General features: G+C 51.3%; 1 protein-coding gene across 11 annotated transcripts; it reads left to right on the top strand.

Annotated features, from left to right (window-relative positions):
• The first annotated feature begins 400 nt into the window (after nucleotides 1-400).
• On the top strand, nucleotides 401-21,295 carry ARHGEF4 (Rho guanine nucleotide exchange factor 4). 11 transcript variants are annotated; one of them, XM_044242747.1, is made up of 10 exons: nucleotides 401-511; nucleotides 12,834-13,013; nucleotides 14,034-14,210; nucleotides 14,285-14,464; nucleotides 16,103-16,335; nucleotides 16,652-16,781; nucleotides 18,141-18,272; nucleotides 18,980-19,223; nucleotides 19,956-20,033; nucleotides 20,553-21,295. In XM_044242747.1, the coding sequence occupies exons 1-10, from the start codon at nucleotides 446-448 to the stop codon at nucleotides 20,729-20,731; spliced, it is 1,599 nt and encodes a 532-aa protein (XP_044098682.1). In that variant the 5' UTR covers nucleotides 401-445; the 3' UTR covers nucleotides 20,732-21,295. The 11 variants fall into 11 exon arrangements, with proteins under 11 accessions (XP_044098682.1, XP_044098683.1, XP_044098678.1 ...); XM_044242748.1 differs by having other exon boundaries at nucleotides 405-511; nucleotides 20,580-21,295; XM_044242737.1 differs by lacking the exon at nucleotides 20,553-21,295 and adding an exon at nucleotides 20,346-20,545 and having other exon boundaries at nucleotides 420-511.
• Nucleotides 21,296-22,449: the final 1,154 nt, after the last annotated feature.

Genomic DNA, 22,449 nt, shown 5'->3' with positions numbered 1-22,449 from the left:
CATATGTATTTCAGAATAAATTGTTAGCATTATTCTTAGGAAATAATGGAGTCATTATTTAGTGGGTAGAAGGCTTTGAACTGAATTCAGCTGGAGGGGACTCTTGAGCATCATGCTCTGGCAGATATTTCTGTTTCCTTAGGGTGATGGTGGGGATTGAAGGCTAGGTGATCAAGAGCAATGGGACAAAAGTCACCTTGTGCTCTTTTTCAACCAAACCACATTTTGCAGGAAAAATGATTTGAAAAACTAGTCCTCAGGTCTTCTCCCACCTCTCAAAGAAAGATCATTTATCCTGCAAAGGTGCATTTCCTTCTCTGCTTGTCCCCCATCCTCAGCTCTTCTTTGCCACCTGTTGTCTCTCCTTCCAGCTATCCCTGATGGAGTTCTGGACACAGCCCTCCGTGCTGACGAGGCGGAGAGTGAGGAGGACCTGTTTGAGGACATGCACAGCTCCAGCCACCACTACAGCCACCCTGGAGGGGGTGGTGAGCAGCTGGCCATCAACGAGGTAGGGTCAAGTCTGCATGGATGAAGGGATGGGGATGGGACAGATGGCCTGGATGTCAGGGTCAGTCCAGCATTCTCTTACAGGCCTAGATGTCCACAGTCTCTGTGTTCCAAGCAAATGGCAGTGGCCCCCAGGTGTTTCAGCCTGTGGCTCTCATTTTAGGATGTGGTGTCCACCAGCAGAGCTTACCCCAATACAGGACTTGCCCCTCTGCTCTCATGGCCTACAGGGAACCCAAGATGGCAGGCATGACCCAAGACATATGATGAAAGAGTGCTGGTCTGTCCTTCCCTATAACAGCCCCCATTAGCCATCCTGGACAGAAGACACTCTGCTTGGTAAAAGGGAGGCCAGGGCGTTAGCCCCCATCCCTCCAAGAAGTTGTCTGGGCAGGATGGAAAGCAAGGCAAGTGAAAACTGATTTCTCTCCTATTGACTCCAAGAGCTCAAAGAGCTTTGTGGTTGTTATGACAACTGTGTGCAAGTTTGTTTGCTTTTCCTACCTAAACAGAAGAAATTAGTGACATACTTCCTCTAGGTAAAACTGGTTCCCCTATCAAGGACTCCTTTTGCATTCTCCAAGCACAGAGACATTTTGAGACCTTGACTCCTCTCTTTTTCTCACTTGTACTTCTATTTTCTCCTCATCTTCATTTTTTACTTAATTTGGCAGGTAGAGGACCCCTAAACATAATGTGGTCCATAACCACATCCATAACACTGCATTCTCTTCCTGGTCATAAGCTATTGTGTATTTCTGTCTCATCAAAACCAGAATCTGACTACCCAGGATCTTGCAACACCTCAGGAGGGGATCAGTTTACAAACACTGTGAGTGAATAAACAGGCTGGTGGACTTCTCAGAAAACCGCAAGGACTATCCTCATTACCTACTTCACAGATGGGTACAAACTATAGACGGAGGACAAACTCTTCTCTCATGCCCAGATCTGAATAATTTAAAAGTCACTAAATAATGCTTTATTCAAAATCCATGGTGTGTTAAAGAACACATATCCAAGTTAAGTGGACATTTCCAATACATAAAGCCTTTCTTTAAGTACTTCTCATCAGCTATTTTGTTATCTTAAGCAGAATTCACAGATAATGGTTTTGCTTTTCCTTGAAGTCTCAGGCTGCCCTCTTCAGTCTTGGGCCCCAGCCCTGGTGGGGAGAAGCATGGTGCAGGGAGTAGAATCTGAGCACTGGGGCCTCCCAGACCTGGATGATAGTTTCTCCCTGCCCAGGGCCAGGTGTGGAGCTCCGAGCAGGTAAACCCTCTGAACGCTGGTTTACTTAACTGTAAAATAGGGTATCTATGAGGTTACGTGAGGACTGACTGAAATAACATAAATACCCAGGCATGTGGTGGGTTCTCAGTAAATTTTCAGCAATGCGAAATACTCACATACAGTTTTTAGGGACTCTGACAAGGTGTGTGGCCACTAGTGTTGTATTGTTAGAATTCCTGTGTCTGTTTTTCATAGCTGTGTGTGTCCTACCTGATGGCAAAATTCTGGTCTGTCCTATCTTGCTGCTGGGGTGGAGGTGTCTTCTGAGACCCTTGACAAGTTTTTCATTCTTAGATGCTTTGGATGAGGGAAGTCAAGAGCCAGGGCCACTCTAAAAGAACAAATAGGCTCTGGCAGAGGGCATCTTTATGAGGGAAATGAGGGTAATTTATATTATGAATTGGATAGCATCTATCTTGGCCACCTAGAAAATTCGTTTCCTATTCGGTTCAAATGTCTTTCTTGGTATTGGGGCTTCTGAGTAGACAGGGTGGTAATGTTGTTTCTTATGTTCAGAGCAGTCAGTGCTTTCCAGGTTACTTGTCTTTCCTTGATGTGCCTCTACAGGGAAGGACATATCACATCCCGGAGGAGGGCAACCAGACCAAGGAGCCCTTCTCCAGAGATGCAGCAAGATCATGCCAGTTGGATGCTGGGCTGCTGACTTGGTTAGTGTCCACCAGGCTACTCACCTTTATGACACCCAGCAGCACTTCTAGATACTTTATGCTATACTGCCCTCCTAGGGCTTATGCTATACTCCTAGGGCAGTATAGCATAAAGGACAGGGCCTGGGTTTGGAGGCTGACAGCCTTGCACTTCCCTTCATCCTGCCACTGGCCAGCTGGGGACCTATGGCAAGTCATTCCCTCCTCAGGGCCCAAGTTTCCTCCTGTGGAGTGGATGTGGCATCTGAGTCACATGGACAGCTATAGGAGGGTCACTTATACAGGTTTATAAGATACTGTGTAAAGGCAGGCATTCATTATGATTTTTTTGCAGCATCAAATAAACCCACATAATCAGGAACTGAAGAGCTATGAAAGGTGATTCTCCAATAACAGGATGGTTCCCTTGGCCTTCTAAGAGCTGCCAAGTCCCACTGTGCTTTCCCAAACCCTCTAGCACTCATTGCTGGCTCACAGGTACAGCAAGAAGATTTGCTAGGGTCAATGTGAGTTTCATACTTAGAGATTATAGAAGCAACAGGTGTCAAAGAAAAGTCCAGACTAAAGAATAGTTGTCTTGCTCTAAAATCACACATTCACTTGGATTTTTTGGGCACATATGAATATCATGCTCTAAATTGTGACACTTTCTTGTTTGTGTTGACTTCAGAAGGAGAGACGACATCTCAATTTCCAAGCAGAAGGGAGCTCAAAAACCATTTCGCCCAAAGAGCGGTAGATACAGGTAGTACAGAATAGTGAAGCACTTTTGTATTCTGGATACAGAAGTGAGTGCATGTGCCCACACTTGCATGCACAAGAAGGTTCTGAGTGTGTTGCGTGGATGTGTATGTTGCATGTATGTGACATATCTACTGAGTATTTAATTCGTGTCTGGTGATGTCCCAGGCCCTGGGATACAGGACTGGCAGGGGCCAGGGGCACAGGGCATATATGTGAGAAAGTGAGAAAGGACACAGCATTATGCTCATTCTTTATTCCCCGCATCTCATATGGGCCTTGCCCTCATGATCGTCCACCCCTGCTATAGGCATTCTCTTCAGTGCCCAGAAATATCCCTTTCTTTCTTCAGCATTGTCCCATCTAGTGTGTTATCCAAATGTTCGAGACCCAGGCCTGGGCCTATCTGCCCAATTCCTCACCCTCTTCCCAGCCTCTCCCTACCTCACAAGGCTCTGAGCCTGTCCTGCTGGGTTGGGCACTTATCACTGCAGTCAGGCCTGACAATATCCTTAGCCCGAGCATATTTTCTGGAGTTGAGGGCCGAAAGGAGGAGGTGTCTTGGGAAAACATCATTTTCTTTTCATTTCCACCCAGCTACCCACCCTCTCCCCACCAAGTTGTGAGATGGGACCAGAAGAAGGGAGAGGACATGGCTCCTGGCTCAGAGGCCTATGGTCTTCTGATGCCCACTCCACTGCACTATAGGTGACAATGTCTCCCCTATTGGCCAGGTTACAACTGCATGAAAGGAGGGCACATGTGTGGAGCTGGTCTTCTTTCCAGTTCTGCTCACTGCCTGTAAGGCTCTGAGGGCCTTGTTGTGTCCAGGTCTACTCCAAGCACCTGTGCATAGGAGTGTTCCGATGTCCCTGCTCCAGGAGGGTATAGGGGGGACTAGGGAAGTTCCTGGAGCCTCCTACTGAGAAGAGATGAAGTTTGAACTAGAGGGGAGGGCAGACAGATATAAATCTTGTCATCTACCCTGAGACTTAAAGCATAAAAGGAGCTCTACCAATAGTTAGAACAGCAGAGTAGATGGGAAACAGGACTGTCCTGGCCCACCAGGCCACAGGGTCACCCAAGGATAGAAGACAGTCTTGTCATCCTTAAGCTCCCAGAAATTCCTTGTGGAATATTAAGAGGACACTGCAGGACACCATGCCAACTTGTGCCCACCCCATCCATGGGGTTAGTCTGACCTTCTCTGCAGATCTTTCTGTCTTCCCCAGTACCTGTGAGCCTGGGTATCCATCCCAAGGCCTGACCTGGCTCTTGTACCCCCTTTTTGCACCGTCCCAGGAGAAGAGCCTGATATTGGCCAGTGTTCCAGTTACCTCTTTTATGCCCTGTTTGGGGACAATGACTACACTTAACTCTCCATGGGGTAGAGTAGTGTCAGCTTGAAAACACCCAGGGCCAGGACTGAAAGTTTTCTAGCAGCCAGCATACCAAGAGCAGCTTTCCTCTTCCCTCCCCAAGACATGGTCCTGGGGGCTTATCCCTCATCTGTCCTTCTCTCTGTCAGTCCTGCCACCTTGGCAGCCTGGGTGGGCCACTCCCTGCTGCCATCTCCACCTACTCTACCCTCCCTGGCTTAGCACCATCTAGCTTGAACCCCTCAAGGGTGAAGGCTTTCGCTTTTAAACTTTTCTGGCTTTGTTTTTGGTCATGAAACATACACAAAAAAGATGTTGCCACTGTGTTCCCTGTTATACACCCAGTTCCCCAGGCCGGGCAGAAGGCACCCCTTAGTTCTTGGTCCCAGCCCAGGTTCAGAAATTCTTCTGCCCCAGGCTGGTCAGCTATAGGGAAGACCTTACACCAGAACTGGGCCTTGGATGGAGCCTTAAAGTATGGTCCTCAGGCCAGTCCAGCAGCAGGTAGTACAATAGACCCACAGCACTCAGCATGCACTGACCAGTGGAGTCCCAGAACTTCCTTCTGTCCCTTCTTCCCTGGTGTTTAATGGTTCTGTAGCTACAGGGGCACAATAGAACATCTGGCCCAAAGTCAGGGCTTCCAAGCTGCTCCCTACCAAAGGGCATGTCACACAGTATTACCACAGGACCCCTGGGATTTGGGGTGGCAGAGAGCCTTTGATGCTTTCTCTTCCCCCACAATCCTCCTGAGAGCTTGAGGGAGCAAATCTTGAGCCTAGTTTCCTGAAGAACTGAAGAGATACAGAAATAAGACAACCAGACAGACAACCAGACAACCAGACAGATGGGATCAGGCTGAACCATCAGCTCTGAGGCAGGCAGCCAGCCTCTCTGGACACAATCCTGAACCACTCCTGGTACACACATCCCAGCATCTGCTTAGGGTGTTCAGCAGGATGGGAGTGTCCTCAGCGCACTCATCTGTACTCACTCACATGTATGTGGTACTGATCTACACATAGAAACCTGAACATACAGAAACAAAGTCACTCACATGTGAACACCCACCTCTGCACACATTCCATCACTCATACCCCCATGGAACCTGAAAATCTCTACTCACTTCTGACCTGCTTTTAAGTCTCCTCAGCCCCCACAGCTGCACCCCTCTAATGGCATGGTGACTATGACAGAGCTTGCTGTTATAGATGGACTGACAGACACCTGCACATGACACCTACGGTGTTAAGTTTGCAGCCTCCATCAGGAAGAAAGTGTAAACTCCTGCATAGTTGACATAAGGTTTTGTTTTGTTTCACAATTTCATTTCTTTTAGAGAGTGTGTGTGTGCACCAGCGGAGGGAGGAGCAGAGAAAAGGGAGAAGCAGACTCCCCACTGAGCAGGGATTCTGATGTGGTGCTACATCCCAGAACCCTGGGATCATGACCTGAGACGAAGGCAGACGTCCAACCAACTGGGAGCCACCCAGGCACCCTGACATAGGGTTTTTTTTTAAAAAAAAAGCTGTTGAGCCACATGCAGAAGAATGAAACTGGGCCCTTACCTCACAAGATACATAAAAAGCAACTCAAAATGGATTAAAGACTCAAACCAAAAACCTGAAACCATAAAGCTACTAGAAGAAAACAGGGGAAAGCTTCTTGACACTGGTCTGGGCAATGGTTTTTTGGGTATGATACCAAAAGCACAGGTAACAAAAACAAAAATAGGTAAGTGGGACTACACTAAATTATAAGATTCTGTACAGTGAAAGGAAACTGTCAACAGAGTGAAAAGGCAGTCTGTGGAATGGGAGAATACATTTGTAAACATATACCTGATAAAGGATTAATATCCAGAATATATAAGTAACTCATAATATCCAGAATATATAAGTAACTCATATCCACAATATATAAGTAACTCATTAATATCCAGAATATATAAGTAACTCATGAATAGTAGAAAAAACAAATAATTCATTTTAAAAATGGACAAAGGGCCTGAATAGACATTTTTCCAAAGAAGATACACAAATCGCCAACAGATATATGGACAAACACATGGAACATCATTAATCATCAGGGAAATGCTAATCAAAACCACAATGAAGTATCACTTTACATCTCTTAGAATGCCCATTATTAAAAAGACAAAAGATAAGTTTGGTGACAATGTAGAGAAAAGGAAACTTTTAAACTGTTGGTGGGGATATAGATTGGTAGAGCCAGTATGGAAAACAGTATCGAAGTTCCTCAAAAAATTTTAAATAGAATTATTATTTAATCTAGCAATCCTATTTCTGGACATTCCAAAAGAAATGAGATCAGATCTCAAAGAGATACCTGCATTCCCATCTTCACTGCAGCATTATTCACAGTAATAAAGTCATGGAAGTAACCTAAGTGCCCATTGACAGATGAATGGACAAGGAAAATGTGGTATATATACTATGAAATACTATTCAGCCTTAAAAAAGGAAAGTCCACCATTTGCGACGACATGGATGAATGTGGAGGATATTATGCTAAGTGAAATAAGCCAGACACAGAAAGACAAAAAATGCATGATCTTACTTATATATGTAATCTAAAAGTCAAACTCATAGAAGCAGAGAGAAGAACGATGATTGCCTGGAGTTGGGGGAGGGAGAAAGGGGATAATGTCAGACAAAGGGATACAAAGTGTGTGTGAGATGAATAAATTCTGGAGATCTAAGGTGCAACATGGTGATCATAGTTAACAATACGTTGTGCACTTTAAATTTGCTAAGAGGATATATCTTAAGAGTTGTCACCGCACATAGGGACACCTGGGTGGCTCAGTCCGTTAAAGGGCTGCCTTCTGCTCAGGTCATGATTCCAGGGTCCCAGGGTGGAGTCCCGCATCAGGCTCCTTGCTGCGCGGGGATTCTGCTTCTCCCTCTCTCTCTGCCTGCAGCTCCCCCTGCTTGCTCTCTGTCTCTCTCTCCCTTTCTCTCTGAAAAATAAATAAACTTTTAAAAGAAAGTTGTCACCACACATAGATACGCAAATGGTAAGTGTGTGAGGTGACAGATATGGTAATTAGCCTGATTGTGGTGATTATTTCACAATGTATACCTCTTTCAAAATACCAAGTTGTGCACTTTAAATATATACAATTCGTATTTATCACTTAAACCTCAATAAATCTGGGAGGGGATGACTAGCAGCTGAAGAAGCCAGCTGCTTTCCCAAAGGAACAAAATACTGCTCTGATGGGTCAGTAAGGAGAGGTCCTGAGTCAGGGCCTCAATGGAGCACCTCAATGTGGATGACCTTCAGTCTGCCCAGAGTTCAAATCCTGATTCCACCATCCATGTATACCCATGAGATTTTATGAGTGCGCAAACTACCTGAACTTTTAGAGCCACATTTACTCCTTTGAAGTGGAGGCCACGATAGCTCTTGGTGTTAGGAATCAGAACTCCTGGCTGGTCCCCACAGCTGAGATGCCTCAGGATCTAAGAACTCCCGCAGCACCCCCGAGCGCCTCCCTACCCCCGCCCCCGCCCCCCGCCCTCCGCCCTCCCCAGCGCCACCGCGGTCCTCTGCGTCTGGCCGGCCGAGGGCCAGAACCATCTAGTGGACCTTGAGAGGTTCCCCGGACATGTACCCCGGAAAGCGCCAAGGGCAGAGCGCCGAGCAAGCCCAAGCCTCCTTACCCCTCCCACCCGCCTCCTCCGCCCCTGCAGTCGCTCCGTTGCTATGGCTGCGGGGCCTGAGAGACAGGGCGCGCACTACGCGGGCTTAGCCAGAGGAGCCCGGGGCTGGGCGAGCGCAGGCGGCTCCGCCCACTCCGGGAGCTCCCGGCTGCCGTGCTCCCGCCCTATCGCAGCGGGACCTCCGGGCCGCAAGGAGCCCGGAGGCCGGGCGCCATGGCCAGGGCCCCGCAGTCCCGGCGACGCCCCGCGGCCCCCGGGAGCGCCCTGCGCGCCTTGCTGCGCTGCAACCTGCCCCCCGGCGCCCAGCGCGTGGTGGTCTTTGCCGTGCTGGCGCTCCTGGTCCTCATCAACGTCGTACTGATATTCCTGCTGGCCTTCCGCTGACCGCCTGGGCAGGGCGCTGCGGGGAACCGCGCAGGGGTGAGTGGCGCCAGCGTTGGGCTCCTTCGGCAGCCGCGCGTCTTCCCTTTCAACCCTGTCCTTGGTGCCCGCCAAGGCTCCCAGCCCGCAGTGGCCGGAGGTGCGGCGATTGGCCCCGTCTTGCCCCCGCGAGTCCTGTACGGGACGCCACCAGGGGAGGCCTCCCCTTCCAGACCCATGTGCCAAGGCCTGGTCTGTGTGCACGCCCCGCTGGGGATGCGACCTTGCAGGTGATTCAGGGGCGTAATGACACTTGTGCCACGGGTTCTTTCCATCTGTCCTTTGTACATGTATGCATGTGTATGTGTGTGTGTGTGTGTGTGTGCGCAGGCGTGTGTGCGTGTGTCTAAAATGGCGCATCTTTATGTGAAACTGAGGATGTGGATGCAGCTGTGACCACGGCTGTGTATGGTTGCCTGGAATTTGTACATGTGATTGCCTTGTGAGCGGAACTGGACCTGCGTTTCTGTGTGGGTTGAAGTGTCTAGGAAGTGATTGGGCTCCTCTTCATATGTCATCTGCCCTTGCTTTTCCTATTTTAAGTGTTAGTGGTCTCAGCCAACCTGCTCCCACTTCAGGTAGAGCCCCTCCTGCATCCCCTCGAAGGTGGGCATTCTGAATACTCCCTAGCCCTTGCTGTACAGGGACCCAAAGTAGCCGAGCCACATTCTTTCCCAGACTGTCTGATTGGAATCCTCTGTTAGTCTGCATATGTGAGAGAGGAGGAGATGGGGCAGGGTGAGAAACATAGTGGGTGGTCATCAGGGGGAGCTTTGAGGCAAGCCTGGCTTCTTGAAGCCTGTCAGAATCTCTGGGGTACAGGAGTGGATCCTGCCCCCTGTCCCTTCACAGGGACAGTTCCTCCAGCTGGCCTCCACACAAGTATTCCATGTCTCAGAGCCAGCTTCTTCTCCCCACTGCCAGGCCAAGAAAGAACCTGCAACCCTTGCGGCTCAGCCTACTGGACTTGAATCTGGGCTTCCATGCAACTGCACCTCAGACAGGGAGCATCAGGAAGGACCTCTGCCCAGAAACCATGCAGTGTGGGCTCTGGTGGCCTCTGGTGGCCTCTGAGCTGTCCTGGAGTTAGAACGTATCTCCGACCTCTTGGAGCTACATTTTATCTTGGTGACATGGCTTAAATGATTAATGTCCTTGCTCTAACTTGACAGAATGCCTCACATTTGTAGGTCTAGAGGAGCTTTGTGGCCCAGGGAGAGCACATGTTACTTTGGTCATTGACCAATTTGGGCATTGGTCAGTACCAAAGCACAGGGAGATCAGGGGAATTACTCATGGCTGTGTGTCTGTCAAGTACCTCCTGTGCACAGCAAGGTACTGGGACAAGGAAGTGACAAAGGTGACCATCCCCACCACCACCAAGGGCTTCTGGATGATTGGACAATGCAGGCGTAGGGGCTTGTCCATAAAGGTTTCAGGAACCATTGTCTCTCTGGGAAGCCCTGCCTCTTTGTCCCACACCTAGAGCCCTTCTCCTGCAGCTATATAGGAAACCACCTGAATAGGATCTGCACCTCTCTGCAAGGGCTGGCAGAGGAAAGCAGCAGGAGGACTGGCACATATAAAAGTGGCTTTTTCTCAGGGCTCATTTGAGAGAACCCAGAGTTAGGAAGAGACACCTGACCTGGTTAATATTAGTGGGGAACAGCCTTGGCAGGGAAATGGTGGGAAGCTGGGCTGTGTGGAGTGTGTCTGCATTATGTGTTCCCTGCCTGGGCTCCAGGAGTGCTTCTACGCTGTCCTGGAGACCTGCATGTGCACCTGGTGTAAACTGAGGATGGACAGCATTCACCGGCAGTGTTCTCAGGAGATCAAAGTGGAGCATCCCATTAAGCGATTGTATAAATGTGTTTTGCCAGGTGCATGTCGGGGTGTGTGCAGAAAGAGGGAGTCTCAGGACACTCACCTCTCAAAGATCAAAACTACCCAAATACCCTGTAGTCATTTCCTCCATTGTGATGCATACACTTCCCTGAGGTCATACACACCCTCTGTCCTTGTGCTTACAATCACTCTTGCTCACACACATCTTCTGTGCTGATGCATCAGCTCACCTGTGATCACTGTCCCTGAAAGAGGACATTCACCTGCAGACCACATTCTCTTTGGCTCACCCACACCACCCTTGAGTACGCTGCTTCCTTGTCTTCAGGCAAGATCCTTCATGAGTAGGGGTGGTAGCCTGCTCATGTGGAGTGTGCCAGCTCTGGGATACTTAGTCCAGTACCTGCTCACTAGGTACAGCAGGCACTTTCATGTGGCCTCCCTGAGTCCTCCCTCTTGTCTCATCTTGTTCATATTGCAGCCAGGAGGTCTTGATCCTGGGGACCAGGCCTTCCTGCAGAAGAGGACATACTTGTAGTAGGTCTTTTTAGCTGGGGTGAGTTCAATGGTCCCTCGAGGAGGCATGCAGCCCCCCAGGAATAAATAACCCAGTGCTTGGTGCCCAGGGTCTCTGGGTGGGCATCAGGAATCTGCAGCCCCTGAATGGCTGTTGCATGGGAGAGTAGGTCTACAAGTTGGCTGTGGATCATTCGGGGGAGTGGTTTCATCAGGGTTTAGAGCAGGTTTCATCCCCAGAGAACACGAACTGGAGGTTTCTGAATGTGCTTGCTAAGGCCCTACCCTGGAGGAAGGTTCCAACCTGAGTGGGCTCTGGTACCCAGGTGGCCTATCCCACCCTTCACCTTGCTCATTCAGGGCCTAGGGGAGACCTCCTAGCTACTGGAGCTCTCAGGTGAAGACTCAGACAGGCTGCTGCCCGGCTCCGGATCCCATTTCAGTCTGAGAAAAAGCACATACACTGAGCTGGGAGCACCCAGAAAAGGCACCACTGGACCTGAAGCCAAGGAAGGATTCAACTCATGAGTGGGGGCAGAGGCAAGCAGTTCAGAGGAAGAGATAGTTGGTGCAGAGGGCCTGGCTGGTGATGCTCTGAGGCCTTAATTGCCAAAGAGGCACCCTGAAGAGCCAACATTTGGTCCCACTAGAGAGAGGCATGTATCTCACCTCTTGTATAGCCCCCAACTTACCTCTCCCTCTTGTCCTAAGCCCCAGGGCCATTCATTATTCATGGAGAAGAAACTGAGCCCACTGTTACAGGAAAGCAGGCATCAGCACAACAGGAAATAGGGCTCTAAGCACAAGGGCTGCCTGGGGCGCAAGGGGGAGGGAGGGAGTCCCATCTCCCTGCCTCTCAGGGTAAGGGAGCGTTCCTACTGATTTGAGGTCCATGACCATGTGGGAGGAAGGAAACACACTAAAATTATTTCAGCAGAGAGAAGTCAAAGAATTGTGAGCCCCATAAAGAGTGCTGGATTCCATAACCAAGTGCATAAGAACAATCCTGAAGTATCTGTTACAGAAATAGCAGCTTCAAGATGTACCTACCTCCCCTAGACCTAGGGAATAAAGAAAAGAGGTTGAAATAATTAAAGATGAGGATTCCTTGGGCCTGGGACCTAGAAGTCTGAGGCTAGGTGCTGCTCAGCTAGTGCGGAGGGCTGGGGGAGGATGGCAAGGGAGGGCCATGAGACTGGTTCTATAAATGTTCAAAAAACACTGAAAAGCCACTGTGATGGCTGGGTCCCCATGTACCTGAGAGGAGTGGCACTGCTGCTTGCCAGGGAACCTCACATAATGCAAGTTCACAAGAAGCCAGTAGGAGGGAATAAGCCCCTTCTCCCTCCAGCCTTGTGGTCTCCCTCCAGTGCCACATTAGGAGGACCTAATGTGAGCAGAGATGGAAATGAAGCTGAGGGTAATAATTAAATCACTGGTCTAGTGGGGTGGGTGGAAGATGTGCCCTATGCAGGGGAGTGAGCAACACACTTGCTTCTCATATTCTGTGGCTCACCAGGATTCTGGTGGTCAAATTCACTTCAGGCTTCATCATGAGCCCTGCCAGTCTAGACATGCCCAAGGCATAGTCCTGTCCCCTGAAGAATGACTGACTCAGAGGGACCCTCTGTTCACCCCTCTGTAACATGAGTCAGGATCTCCTCTTTGCAGGGCTGCTGAGGGATGGAGGGCAGAGGGCAGAAACACCGTTCCCCATGAAGAGGTCCACGACAGCCTTCCCACTGATCTGCTATCTGTGGCTCTCTCCACAGCTCATCAGTGATGGCAGTGTGGTCTGTGCTGAGGCACTCTGGGACCATGTCACCATGGATGACCAGGAACTGGGCTTCAAAGCTGGGGATGTCATCGAAGTAATGGATGCCACCAACAGAGAGTGGTGGTGGGGTCGTGTTGCCGACGGCGAGGGCTGGTTTCCAGCTACCTTTGTGCGGGTATGGCACCAGCCTGTGCTGCTCCTGTGCCCATAAGGAGTCAACTGGCTCTGTTCAGAAGTGCAGACCTGAAACTGCTCTGGTGTCCGAGGTCCTGGGCATGGACTTACCCCACCCCTGCCTCCTCCCACCCTCGGGGCTGTGCTGAGACTGCAAGGCTGTGGGTTGGGGTGGGAAGTGAGGTGTCAAGAAGGCCAGCTACAGTGTGACACAGGCTTCCTCCTCCTGCAGAGCCATCACCAAATCCTGCCTGCTCCCTGCCTGAGGGCATTGAGGGGTGCCCTCAGTGTCAGAAAGGAATGGGTCAGAAATGATGGTGTGTGGATTCCTCCAGGGGGAATCTGCATGTTAGAATTCCATCACCACAGACAAAACACCAGGCATTTACTAAATCAGGTGCAGAAAATTTGGGCGGGCATCTCCGTTAACAACTTTCACAATGCCCTGGGATCTGGGAAAAGCTACTTACACCTGAGAAAACTGACGCATGGACTAGTTAAGTCTTTAGCACAAGAGACCACAGGAAGGGGACCCAGAGCCTAACTGTGGCAGCCTTTGGTCTCCAAGGAAGGAATCATGGTGCCCTCTCAAAAGCCAGATGGAGGGCAGTGGAGAGGAGATATCCCAGACCTTGGGGTTCACTGCTGCTCCTGCCCCAAACCCCGTGGATAAGCTGCCCACTCTCCACCTCCAGCCTGTCCTACTTACAGGTCGGAAAGCCAGAAAGGCCCCATCACCCATCCACTTCTGTCACAGCCCCTAAAGGGTCTGCCCCTTGTGAACAGGCACTCGTTCCGAACCGTGAGAGAATGAGCATTTGCTTCGCTCCCAGGACTGAGTCCAGAAACAGCAGAGGAGGGAGAGCGGGTGCGGTCTCGGGTATTGGGGGTAAAAAGGCTGGTGGGTCTATGCATCTTCCGAGCCTCAGTTCCCTGCTGCCGCCGCGTGCCGGTCGCAGGGCGCTGACCCTTGGCAGGGGCTGACCTGAGGCGGCGCTGACCAGCTGCGCGCTGCCTGCAGCTGCGGGTGAACCAGGACGAGCCCGCCGACGAGGAGGCTTTGCGGGCCGGAGACGGAGAGGCCGAGGATGGAGGGGCCGAGGCGCAGAGCAGCAAGGACCAGATGCGGACCAACGTCATCAACGAGATCCTCAGTACCGAGCGGGACTACATCAAGCACCTGCGCGACATCTGCGAGGTGAGGCCTCGCGAGGGGCGCGGAGGCTGGCGTGGGCGGGTCCGGACAGAGACCTGATGCGTTGCGGGCCTCAGGGCTACATCAGGCAATGTCGCAAGCGCGCGGACATGTTCAGCGAAGAGCAGCTGCGCACCATTTTCGGGAACATTGAGGACATCTACCGGTGCCAAAAGGCGTTTGTGAAGGCGCTGGAGCAGAGGTTCAACAGGGAGCGCCCCCACATGAGCGAACTGGGCGCCTGCTTCCTGGAGCACGTGAGCACGCCCCGCCCTAGACACCCTGCTCCCCAGGACCTACTCGACCGGTCTCCCCACTAGGCAGGCCCCCTGCCCTGCCCATTTCTGCTGGGGGTACCCAGCCTACTACACACACACACCCTGGCCCCAGCACAAAGCCTCCCTTTGCCCTTGTCTCCCATGCCTGCCTCATCTCAGAAGTCCAACCTGCAGGCTAAAGCCCAGGAAACTTGCTGCTCTTTTCCCAGAAGCTTCCAGGCCTCACACTCTTACTGCCCAACAGCCCTCACGCTGCCACAGTTTTTGCAGCGTCTCTCCTTGTTTGGGAGGCAGACCAAGTCAGAGAAGGCTCCCTGGAGCAGGGGTGCCTGGGCATCTGTCTGAAAACATCTGCTTCGGCTAGAGTAAGTAGAAAACAGAGCTGGGCTGGGCCACCTCTTGAGCATCTTCAGAGCTGTTCATAACAGATTCTGGGCTTCCTCACACAGCGAGAAAACTAATTTGTGGAATGTATAGTGCTTACTTCCACTCTAAATGCCAACTGGCATTTAGCCAAGGTTCATGGGACTGGTCTGAGCTAGATGGACTCCTTCTGGCCTCGCCTGGTAAGGAATGCACTTGTTACTATCTCTCTCTTGTGGCAGTTATGTGGGGTTGAGCAGAGGATGCCAAGGCCAGCCCATGAAGGACAGTATGTGTTCTTTCCTGGTGTTGGAAGGGCTCTGGTACCTCACTCCAATGGCAGGAGGAAAACTGGAAAGGGAGACCGTACAATCCCCAAGCAGGGACTAGTGGTGGGTCAGAGCACCTGAGTGAGTATGGGATTTGCAGCCAGTTATTCAACAGGCAGAGCTGTGATGGGGGCAGGAAGGGGAGGGCGGGCACATTATCGATATTACCTAATGTAACCATCCCAGCAACCCACCAGTCAGCCAACTGCAGTTACTCTCCTATCCCATCTAAGTCCATGAAATCCTAGTCACAATGGGGCACACCCAATCTTGCTCTCACTCTACATAGATGAAACTTAAAAAAAATTAAAAAAAAAAAGGCATGAGTCTCATATGATACACACACAATATGGATGTATCTGTCACATTATGTTGAACAAAGTGGCAGTGTCTGTCTTTCATATATGAAGCCAGAGCTTTGTGAAGAAGCAAGACACTGGGCTGAGGATGAATACAATCCAGAGGACATAGCCATAGACCCTGACATCCATTTAATCTCTCATAATCTCTTTCCCCTCTCCCTCCTTCTCCCCGTCTTTCCCTTTCCCTCTCCTTCACTCCTTCTCTCGCTCTCTTTCTGCCTGTCCCTCCCCCTCTCTCTGGTTTTTGGCCTTGATAATGCTTCCTTATTAGCATCATTGATTTCATCCAAAAAACCAGACATGCAGTCAGAATATCTGCTTGAGGGCCCTGCTGAGAAAGCTGGGTGGCGACAGGGCACACACATGCCTCAGTTTTCAGATTGCTCACATCCCTAAGCCTAATTCCACATAGTTTGTGCCCAGTAAAGTAGGTAGATAAAACCTGAGCCCTGTAAACCCAGTTCTTGAAGGAAGTGCAGAGGCTCCCTCCTGATGCTGTGCCTGAGTTGCCTGGGTGGCCTGAGGGACAGGTCACCATCCTAATCTCCAGCTGTGCCCCCCAGCAAGCAGACTTCCAGATCTACTCAGAGTACTGCAACAACCACCCCAATGCCTGTGTGGAGCTGTCCCGGCTCACCAAGCTCAGCAAGTACGTGTACTTCTTTGAGGCCTGCCGGCTGCTGCAGAAGATGATAGACATCTCACTGGACGGCTTCCTGCTGACACCAGTGCAGAAGATCTGCAAGTACCCTCTGCAGCTGGCTGAGCTACTCAAATACACACCCCCCCAGCACAGGTAGGAGGCCTCTGGGAAGGCTGCTCGAGGCTCTTCCTGCCCCAAGTCAGCCGGTTAGTTGAGTCCTGGTAGTGTGTGCACACTGTTATAGGCACCGGCTGACAGCCCATGGTAAAACAGTCCCTGCTGTCACATGCTGTCCTTGTAGTAGTGAGGAAAGAGGACAAAAATGGGATATTTAGTTCTGCTGCCTGGTCAGGTGTGCATTGACAAGTGAAGAACTGGCCAAGAGCAGAGCCCTGGAGGGAAGCAGCTTCACAGGGGGCCCTCTCTGCTCTCTGTAGTGCAGCCTTCTTCCATCTCACTTCTGCCCCAGGGATTTCAAGGACGTGGAAGCAGCCTTACATGCCATGAGGAATGTGGCCCAGCTCATCAACGAACGGAAACGAAGGCTTGAAAACATTGACAAGATTGCTCAGTGGCAGAGCTCCATAGAGGACTGGGAGGTGAGGGTCCCACACCCCAGAAAATACCATGGGGCTCTGCCCCTGAAAAATCTAGGAAGGAGCTGCAGCAGGGAGCCATGGTCTTGGGAGATGGCAAACAGGAACTAGTGGTAAGAAAGCTAGTCCTCTGCCCAGGCCAACCCACCCAAGCACTGAGCTGCAGGCCTGTGGCCCCTTTCCTGGTCAAGAGTGTAGGGCATATGTGAGATAGGATGTCGTTCCTGGTGCAGCTGGCCAGCCCAGCAGGACAGTAACTGTTGGGACTCCTCCCAACAGAAGGGTTCAGGCTTGCCACAGCAGAACCAAAAACTGGTTGCCATGGGTCAGAGCCTCCTGGTTCCATTCTTCTGGCTTATACATACCCCTTGTATCTGCCAGTCTTGCCCTCTAAAGCAGCCAGAGTCCTGAACTCATGGGGACATTCCAGTCCTCCAGAGGTCTTCCTGTCATCTCACCTCCACCCATTAGCCATAAAATGTTATGAAAATACAGATTATTGGGCCCCACCCAGAAAATAGAGACTTAGAATCCCTGGTGGGGATGTTGAGCAATGTGTTCTTTGTTTTGTTTGGGGTTTTTTATTTTCCTAGTGGCTGGTTCTGAGGCCCACCCCTGGCCAAGGACCCACATGAATTCACTTATTTCAAACTAAATAGCTGCCAAAAACTCCTGGCTGTGGTTTGCAATTCCCAGGAGGAATGGGAAGGGGGCAGGGGTTAACCTGAAAGTTTGAAGTATGATGATGGGGCTTCAGGTACTAACTACATTTAGATGAGAAAACTTCCTTAGCCCCTAAAAGACAAGGTTCACAGATGACTTCTAGCCAGGTCTAATTATTCTCGAGCTCAGCACTGATTGAAATATCATGGGAGCCACATAGGTAATTGTGTATGTTCTAGTAGTCATCTTAAAACAGAAAAAAAAGCAGGTGAAATTAATTTTAATAATGTTTTATTTAACTCCGTATACCCAAAGTATCATTTCAGTGTGTACTCAACATAAAATCATTAAATATTTCAGATTCTTTATTGTCTTCAAGATCGGTGTTACTTTACTTACATGACATCTCAGCAGGGATTAGCCATATTTCAAGTGCACATGCCACTGGCTGCCACGGGGCCCCATTTTGAAGAGACAAGCAACTTGTCAGTCAGACAACCTTTCCACTCTCCACCCTCCCCAACAACCCCCACCACTTCCTTGGGCTTCAAGAGCAACCCCTCCTTCGGTGGCCTGCTGCTTGATACCTGTCAGTGGGGAGCCCACCCAACCCATGATGGAGGCAGGAGGCAGTGCCCAGCGGAGAGGGCTTCCAATGTTGGGTGCGTTCAGCTCACAGCTCTCCTTGGCGTTTCCCAGGGGGAAGATCTCCTGGTCAGGAGCTCAGAACTCATCTACTCGGGGGAGCTGACTCGTGTTACCCAGCCACAAGCTAAGAGCCAGCAGAGGATGTTTTTTCTCTTTGACCACCAGCTCATCTATTGCAAGAAGGTACTAGATTTGCTGTGCCCTGCTGGATGAGCCATTTAGAGCAGGAGTGGAGGGGTGAGGCTGAGGTAACTCCCAAAGAAAAGGAGCCACCTGTGTGTGGCTGGTCCGGCTTCTAGGACTGGGATAAGGGTGATTCTCTGCAGAGGGAGCCAGATAGCAGAGGCCCTCACAGTCTAACCAGTGTTGTTAGTACTCTCTTGCCTAACCTAGGCCCCACTTGCTACTTACCCACCTCCCCTATCCCTGCAAACCTCAGTTCCCTGACCCCGGGGGTCCTTGCTCGTACTGCCTCTTTACTGTTCGCTTCTACTCTCAACATGTGGCCCAAGTGCCTGGCCACTGGCCCTGGACCCAGCCTGCTAGGCCTGGTACTCTTCTCTTCATGTGGGATGAGCCGTGGGCCATTGTTTCCATGACTGCCTCACCATGAAACTATGGGTACCCTAAAGATCCTCCAGGCCAGTCAGTAACTTCACTGAAGGAGTGAGGCTCCTCCATCATGGGTTCAGCACACAGGTGTGGGCCACCCCACATTCACTCTGCCGTCTTGAGCTCGCTGTCTGCTGGGGAAGTGGGTGAGCAGCTCACTGGCCCTTCCAATTGCAGGATGCGGGGTGAGGCATAAACATGGTCAGGAGAGTGGTTCAGAGGCCTGGGAGGGACCCTGACAAGCAGAACAGGCCAAGAGCTCACAGAGTCTCTGGCAGGACCTTCTCCGCCGGGATGTGCTGTACTATAAGGGCCGAGTGGATATGGATGGACTGGAGGTGGTGGATCTGGAGGATGGAAAAGACAGAGACCTCCACGTGAGTGTCAAGAATGCTTTCCGGCTGCTCTGCGGCGCCACAGGAGAGAGTCACCTGCTGTGTGCCAGGAAGTCTGAGCAGAAACAGCGCTGGCTCAAGGCCTTCGCCGAGGAGAGGGAACAGGTGCGGCTGGACCAGGAGACAGGTGCGAGACCCCACCATCCTTGCTCCACTGTGAGGGCCCACTCAGCCCTCCCTACACTCTGAATGCAAGGTCAGGAGAACCTTGAGACTGTGAGACAGCATGTCCCACAGCCCAAGGGCCTCAGGTTTTGGTAAGGCTCCAGAACTTCTTCATTTCAGCCCCAGGGCATGGGTCTTCTGGCCTGTTGGGGGTTTGCTTCCAAAACAGTCACATATGTACGCACACTTTATAAGGTGGGGGCCCTCTGCTCAGTTGCAGAAACCTGGTGAGGCCCCTTTCTAGCATGGACCATTCAAGTAGGATTTGGGCACTGGCTTTGAGAAGACTCCACTCCAACATAAGCAAGGCACCTCCGCTACTGCATTCCTCTCATCTCCAGCATCAGGCTCAGAGTGATCTGATTGGATCTTGGTCTGGGAAAGCCATATGGAGAGAAAGGACACTAGATGTTGGAGACACCAGGGATTGGGTCAGGGTGAGAGATGGGATAGGGCAAGATGTGGGGAGGGCCCTTGTGCATGTCCTCTGCCTCGTTGGCCAAGGTAGGCTGGCTGAGCAGGATGCTGAGCATCTGCAGCCTGATGGGACCCCAGACCCTGTGGGGAGGAGCAGGACCACAGAGGACCAGAGGTTCCAGGAGGCACAGGACAAGAGAAATATTGGCTGGGGTGGTAGAACGGCAGCCAAATCCTCAAAGTAAGCAGAGGTATTATTTGTGGCCCTCTCTCCCAGGCTTCTCCATCACCGAGCTGCAGAGAAAGCAAGCCATGCTGAATGCCAGCAAGCAGCAGGCCACTGGGAAGCCCAAAGGTTAGTGGATGGTAACCTAACTCCTCCCATAGCAGCCTGACCCTACCCATGATCAAACTTTTCTCTAATCTCCCAAAGCAAAGCCAGCTAGTACCTGAGGTTCCTCTGCTGCCCACTGCCCTATTTGTTCCCGAAGATGGGTGTTAAGAGGCCACTGGTAACAAAGCTTCAGTCAGTGTGCAGTTGATTTTGCACTCAATTCCCTTGGGCACCCCAGAGCAGTAGCATTAGTGACAGCACACCTCCCCAGGCAGGATTTCTGCAGGCCTTATGTAGTCACCTGGCAAGAAGCTCATATCCCCATTTCTACAGATGTTGCCTGGCAACAATGCCTGGCGTGGAGGCTGTTCCATGGAGGAGCTCCAGGGTCCCACCCTATCTCTGCAGACTAGAGGGTGGCCCAGGCCACTGGGTATGATGGGCCCCATAGGAAGGAAGTTCCCTTGCATGGGACAGGCCCTATTCTATTCCCTACGGAACAGAGGCTGCTGCTATGCCCTGTGTCACCTGGCTCCCTAGGCACTTATGATCCCTGCTTCTGCTCAGCTCTCAGCCGGCCTTACTACCTGGCACGCCAGAAGCACCCAGTACTGCCCACCAGCCTGCCTCAGCAACAGGTCTTGGTATTGGCAGAGCCCAAGCGGAAGCCGTCCACCTTCTGGCACAGCATTAGCCGGCTGGCACCCTTCCGCAAGTGAGACAGCTCCCCATCCGACAGCACTGTCTGGACCTGCCTCACCACTGGGCCTCCAGCTTTTTCTCCCTGAGGCCAACCGCATGTGGCCTACTCTGCAGGTCACGCCCACTGGAAGTTACAGGCTGAGTGAGGGACTGCTCGGCACCCCATTCATGGATTCTTCCCCACTACTGGTGCACTGAAGACACCAGCTGGAGGGGCAGGGGCCCATAGCAGTCAGCCTCCTGCCACCCTCTGGACCTCTATGGGGCCTCCTGGGAGCCACAGCTCAGCCACCAGCCAGGCCAATGTGGTGAGAGGACTGGCCGCTCTAAAACCTCTTCTCTGGACATCTGATCATCCCTTCTCCTGTTTCCGCTGGGCAGGAGACCATCTGCCTTTTTAGGCCCCTGCAAAGTTGGGCTGCCCCTCTGCCCTCCAACTGTCTCTGAGCCCCCAGTCCCCAGCTGGTGGTGCCAAGCAACTTGCATCCCTGGAGGGTGGCAGTCAGAATTCTGTGCACAAAAATGTCTGGCCCAGAGCCCACTCATTTTCGCCTTCTAGCCCCTCTAGACACTCCTGGCTGCTGGACAACCTTCCTCACTTGTGATGTGTTTATAGTGGAAAGAAAACAAAACCATAGTCACTACATACTTCTGTCAGGGTTTGTGATCAGTCCATGTGTAGCTGTGGGTTGACTCCAGAACCTGATCCTTTTTTTTTGTTTGTTTGTTTGTTTGTTTGGATTGTGCTGTTTTTCTAACAATGGGGAAAAGAACTGTTACTAGTGACCTAGTGACACAGAAAGATTGCCTTACCCTAAGTGAGCGTGAGAAGCCATACGGACTGAATTCTGTAGCCCAGCATCCAGGACTGACCCACCAATCCAGAGGATGATGGGCATGCGAGCTAGAGGGAAGGAAGCCCAAGTCCCGCTGAGAAAGGTCACCCATGAGTACAGCCAGGACCTGCCTTGTGGGTGTGGAACACTGAGCTTTCCCTCTGGCACACAGGAATTCAGCAGCATGTACAGTCAGTCACTCTTGCACTATACCTTCTCGAAGCCACAAACCACATTTAATTTCATAAAGAAATTTATGAAAAATAACCTGGCTGCCAGCCCTTGTTTTTCCATTTTGTCTGTGTATTTTCTTCTTTGCATGCCCCATCCTTCCTGTATCTCTTATACCTGTCTCTGCCCTGGACCTTTCCTTCAACAGAAAGGATGAGACCAGCATCACCCACTGTGGTGGGAGCTCACTTATATGCAGACCATGCCCTCAGAGTTTTGATGGATAGAAGCAAAGGTGACAGGGAACTTTAGAGGCTCAGAAGGAGCTGGGAGGACAGTGTGTGGCCTGGGAGCTGTCCTGGTGTGGGATACAGCTGGCTCAGCTCCTCCAACCTATTTGGGCCTGGAAGCCTCCCTGGCTGCTCCAGAGTCAATGTTTAGCTAAAGTTGGCAAATGTCAATTTGGTGAACAGAAAGTCTGTAATTTTCTTAGGTCTCGGCATCCTCCTCAGTGAAATGGAGCTAAGAATGTGTCCTCCAAGAAGGACCCAGGTTACAGGACCAGGAGAAGAGGGACAGGGCCAGCTTTCCTCCCTTCTCCCGGGGGCAATAGTCCCCACAACCTGCTGCCTCCACACACCCTTACACACTGTGATGTCGGTGCCATACAAGGTCACCAGGGCTGAGCACCACAAAGCCTCTGCCCCCAAACCTGGATTTCCTAACTT

Source organism: Neovison vison, chromosome 3 (genome assembly GCF_020171115.1).
Source record: "Neovison vison isolate M4711 chromosome 3, ASM_NN_V1, whole genome shotgun sequence".
In the NCBI taxonomy this organism is placed as follows: domain Eukaryota; kingdom Metazoa; phylum Chordata; class Mammalia; order Carnivora; family Mustelidae; genus Neogale; species Neogale vison.
The sequence above is the reverse complement of the archived record's forward strand: the minus strand, read 5'-3'. Positions and strand labels throughout refer to the sequence as shown.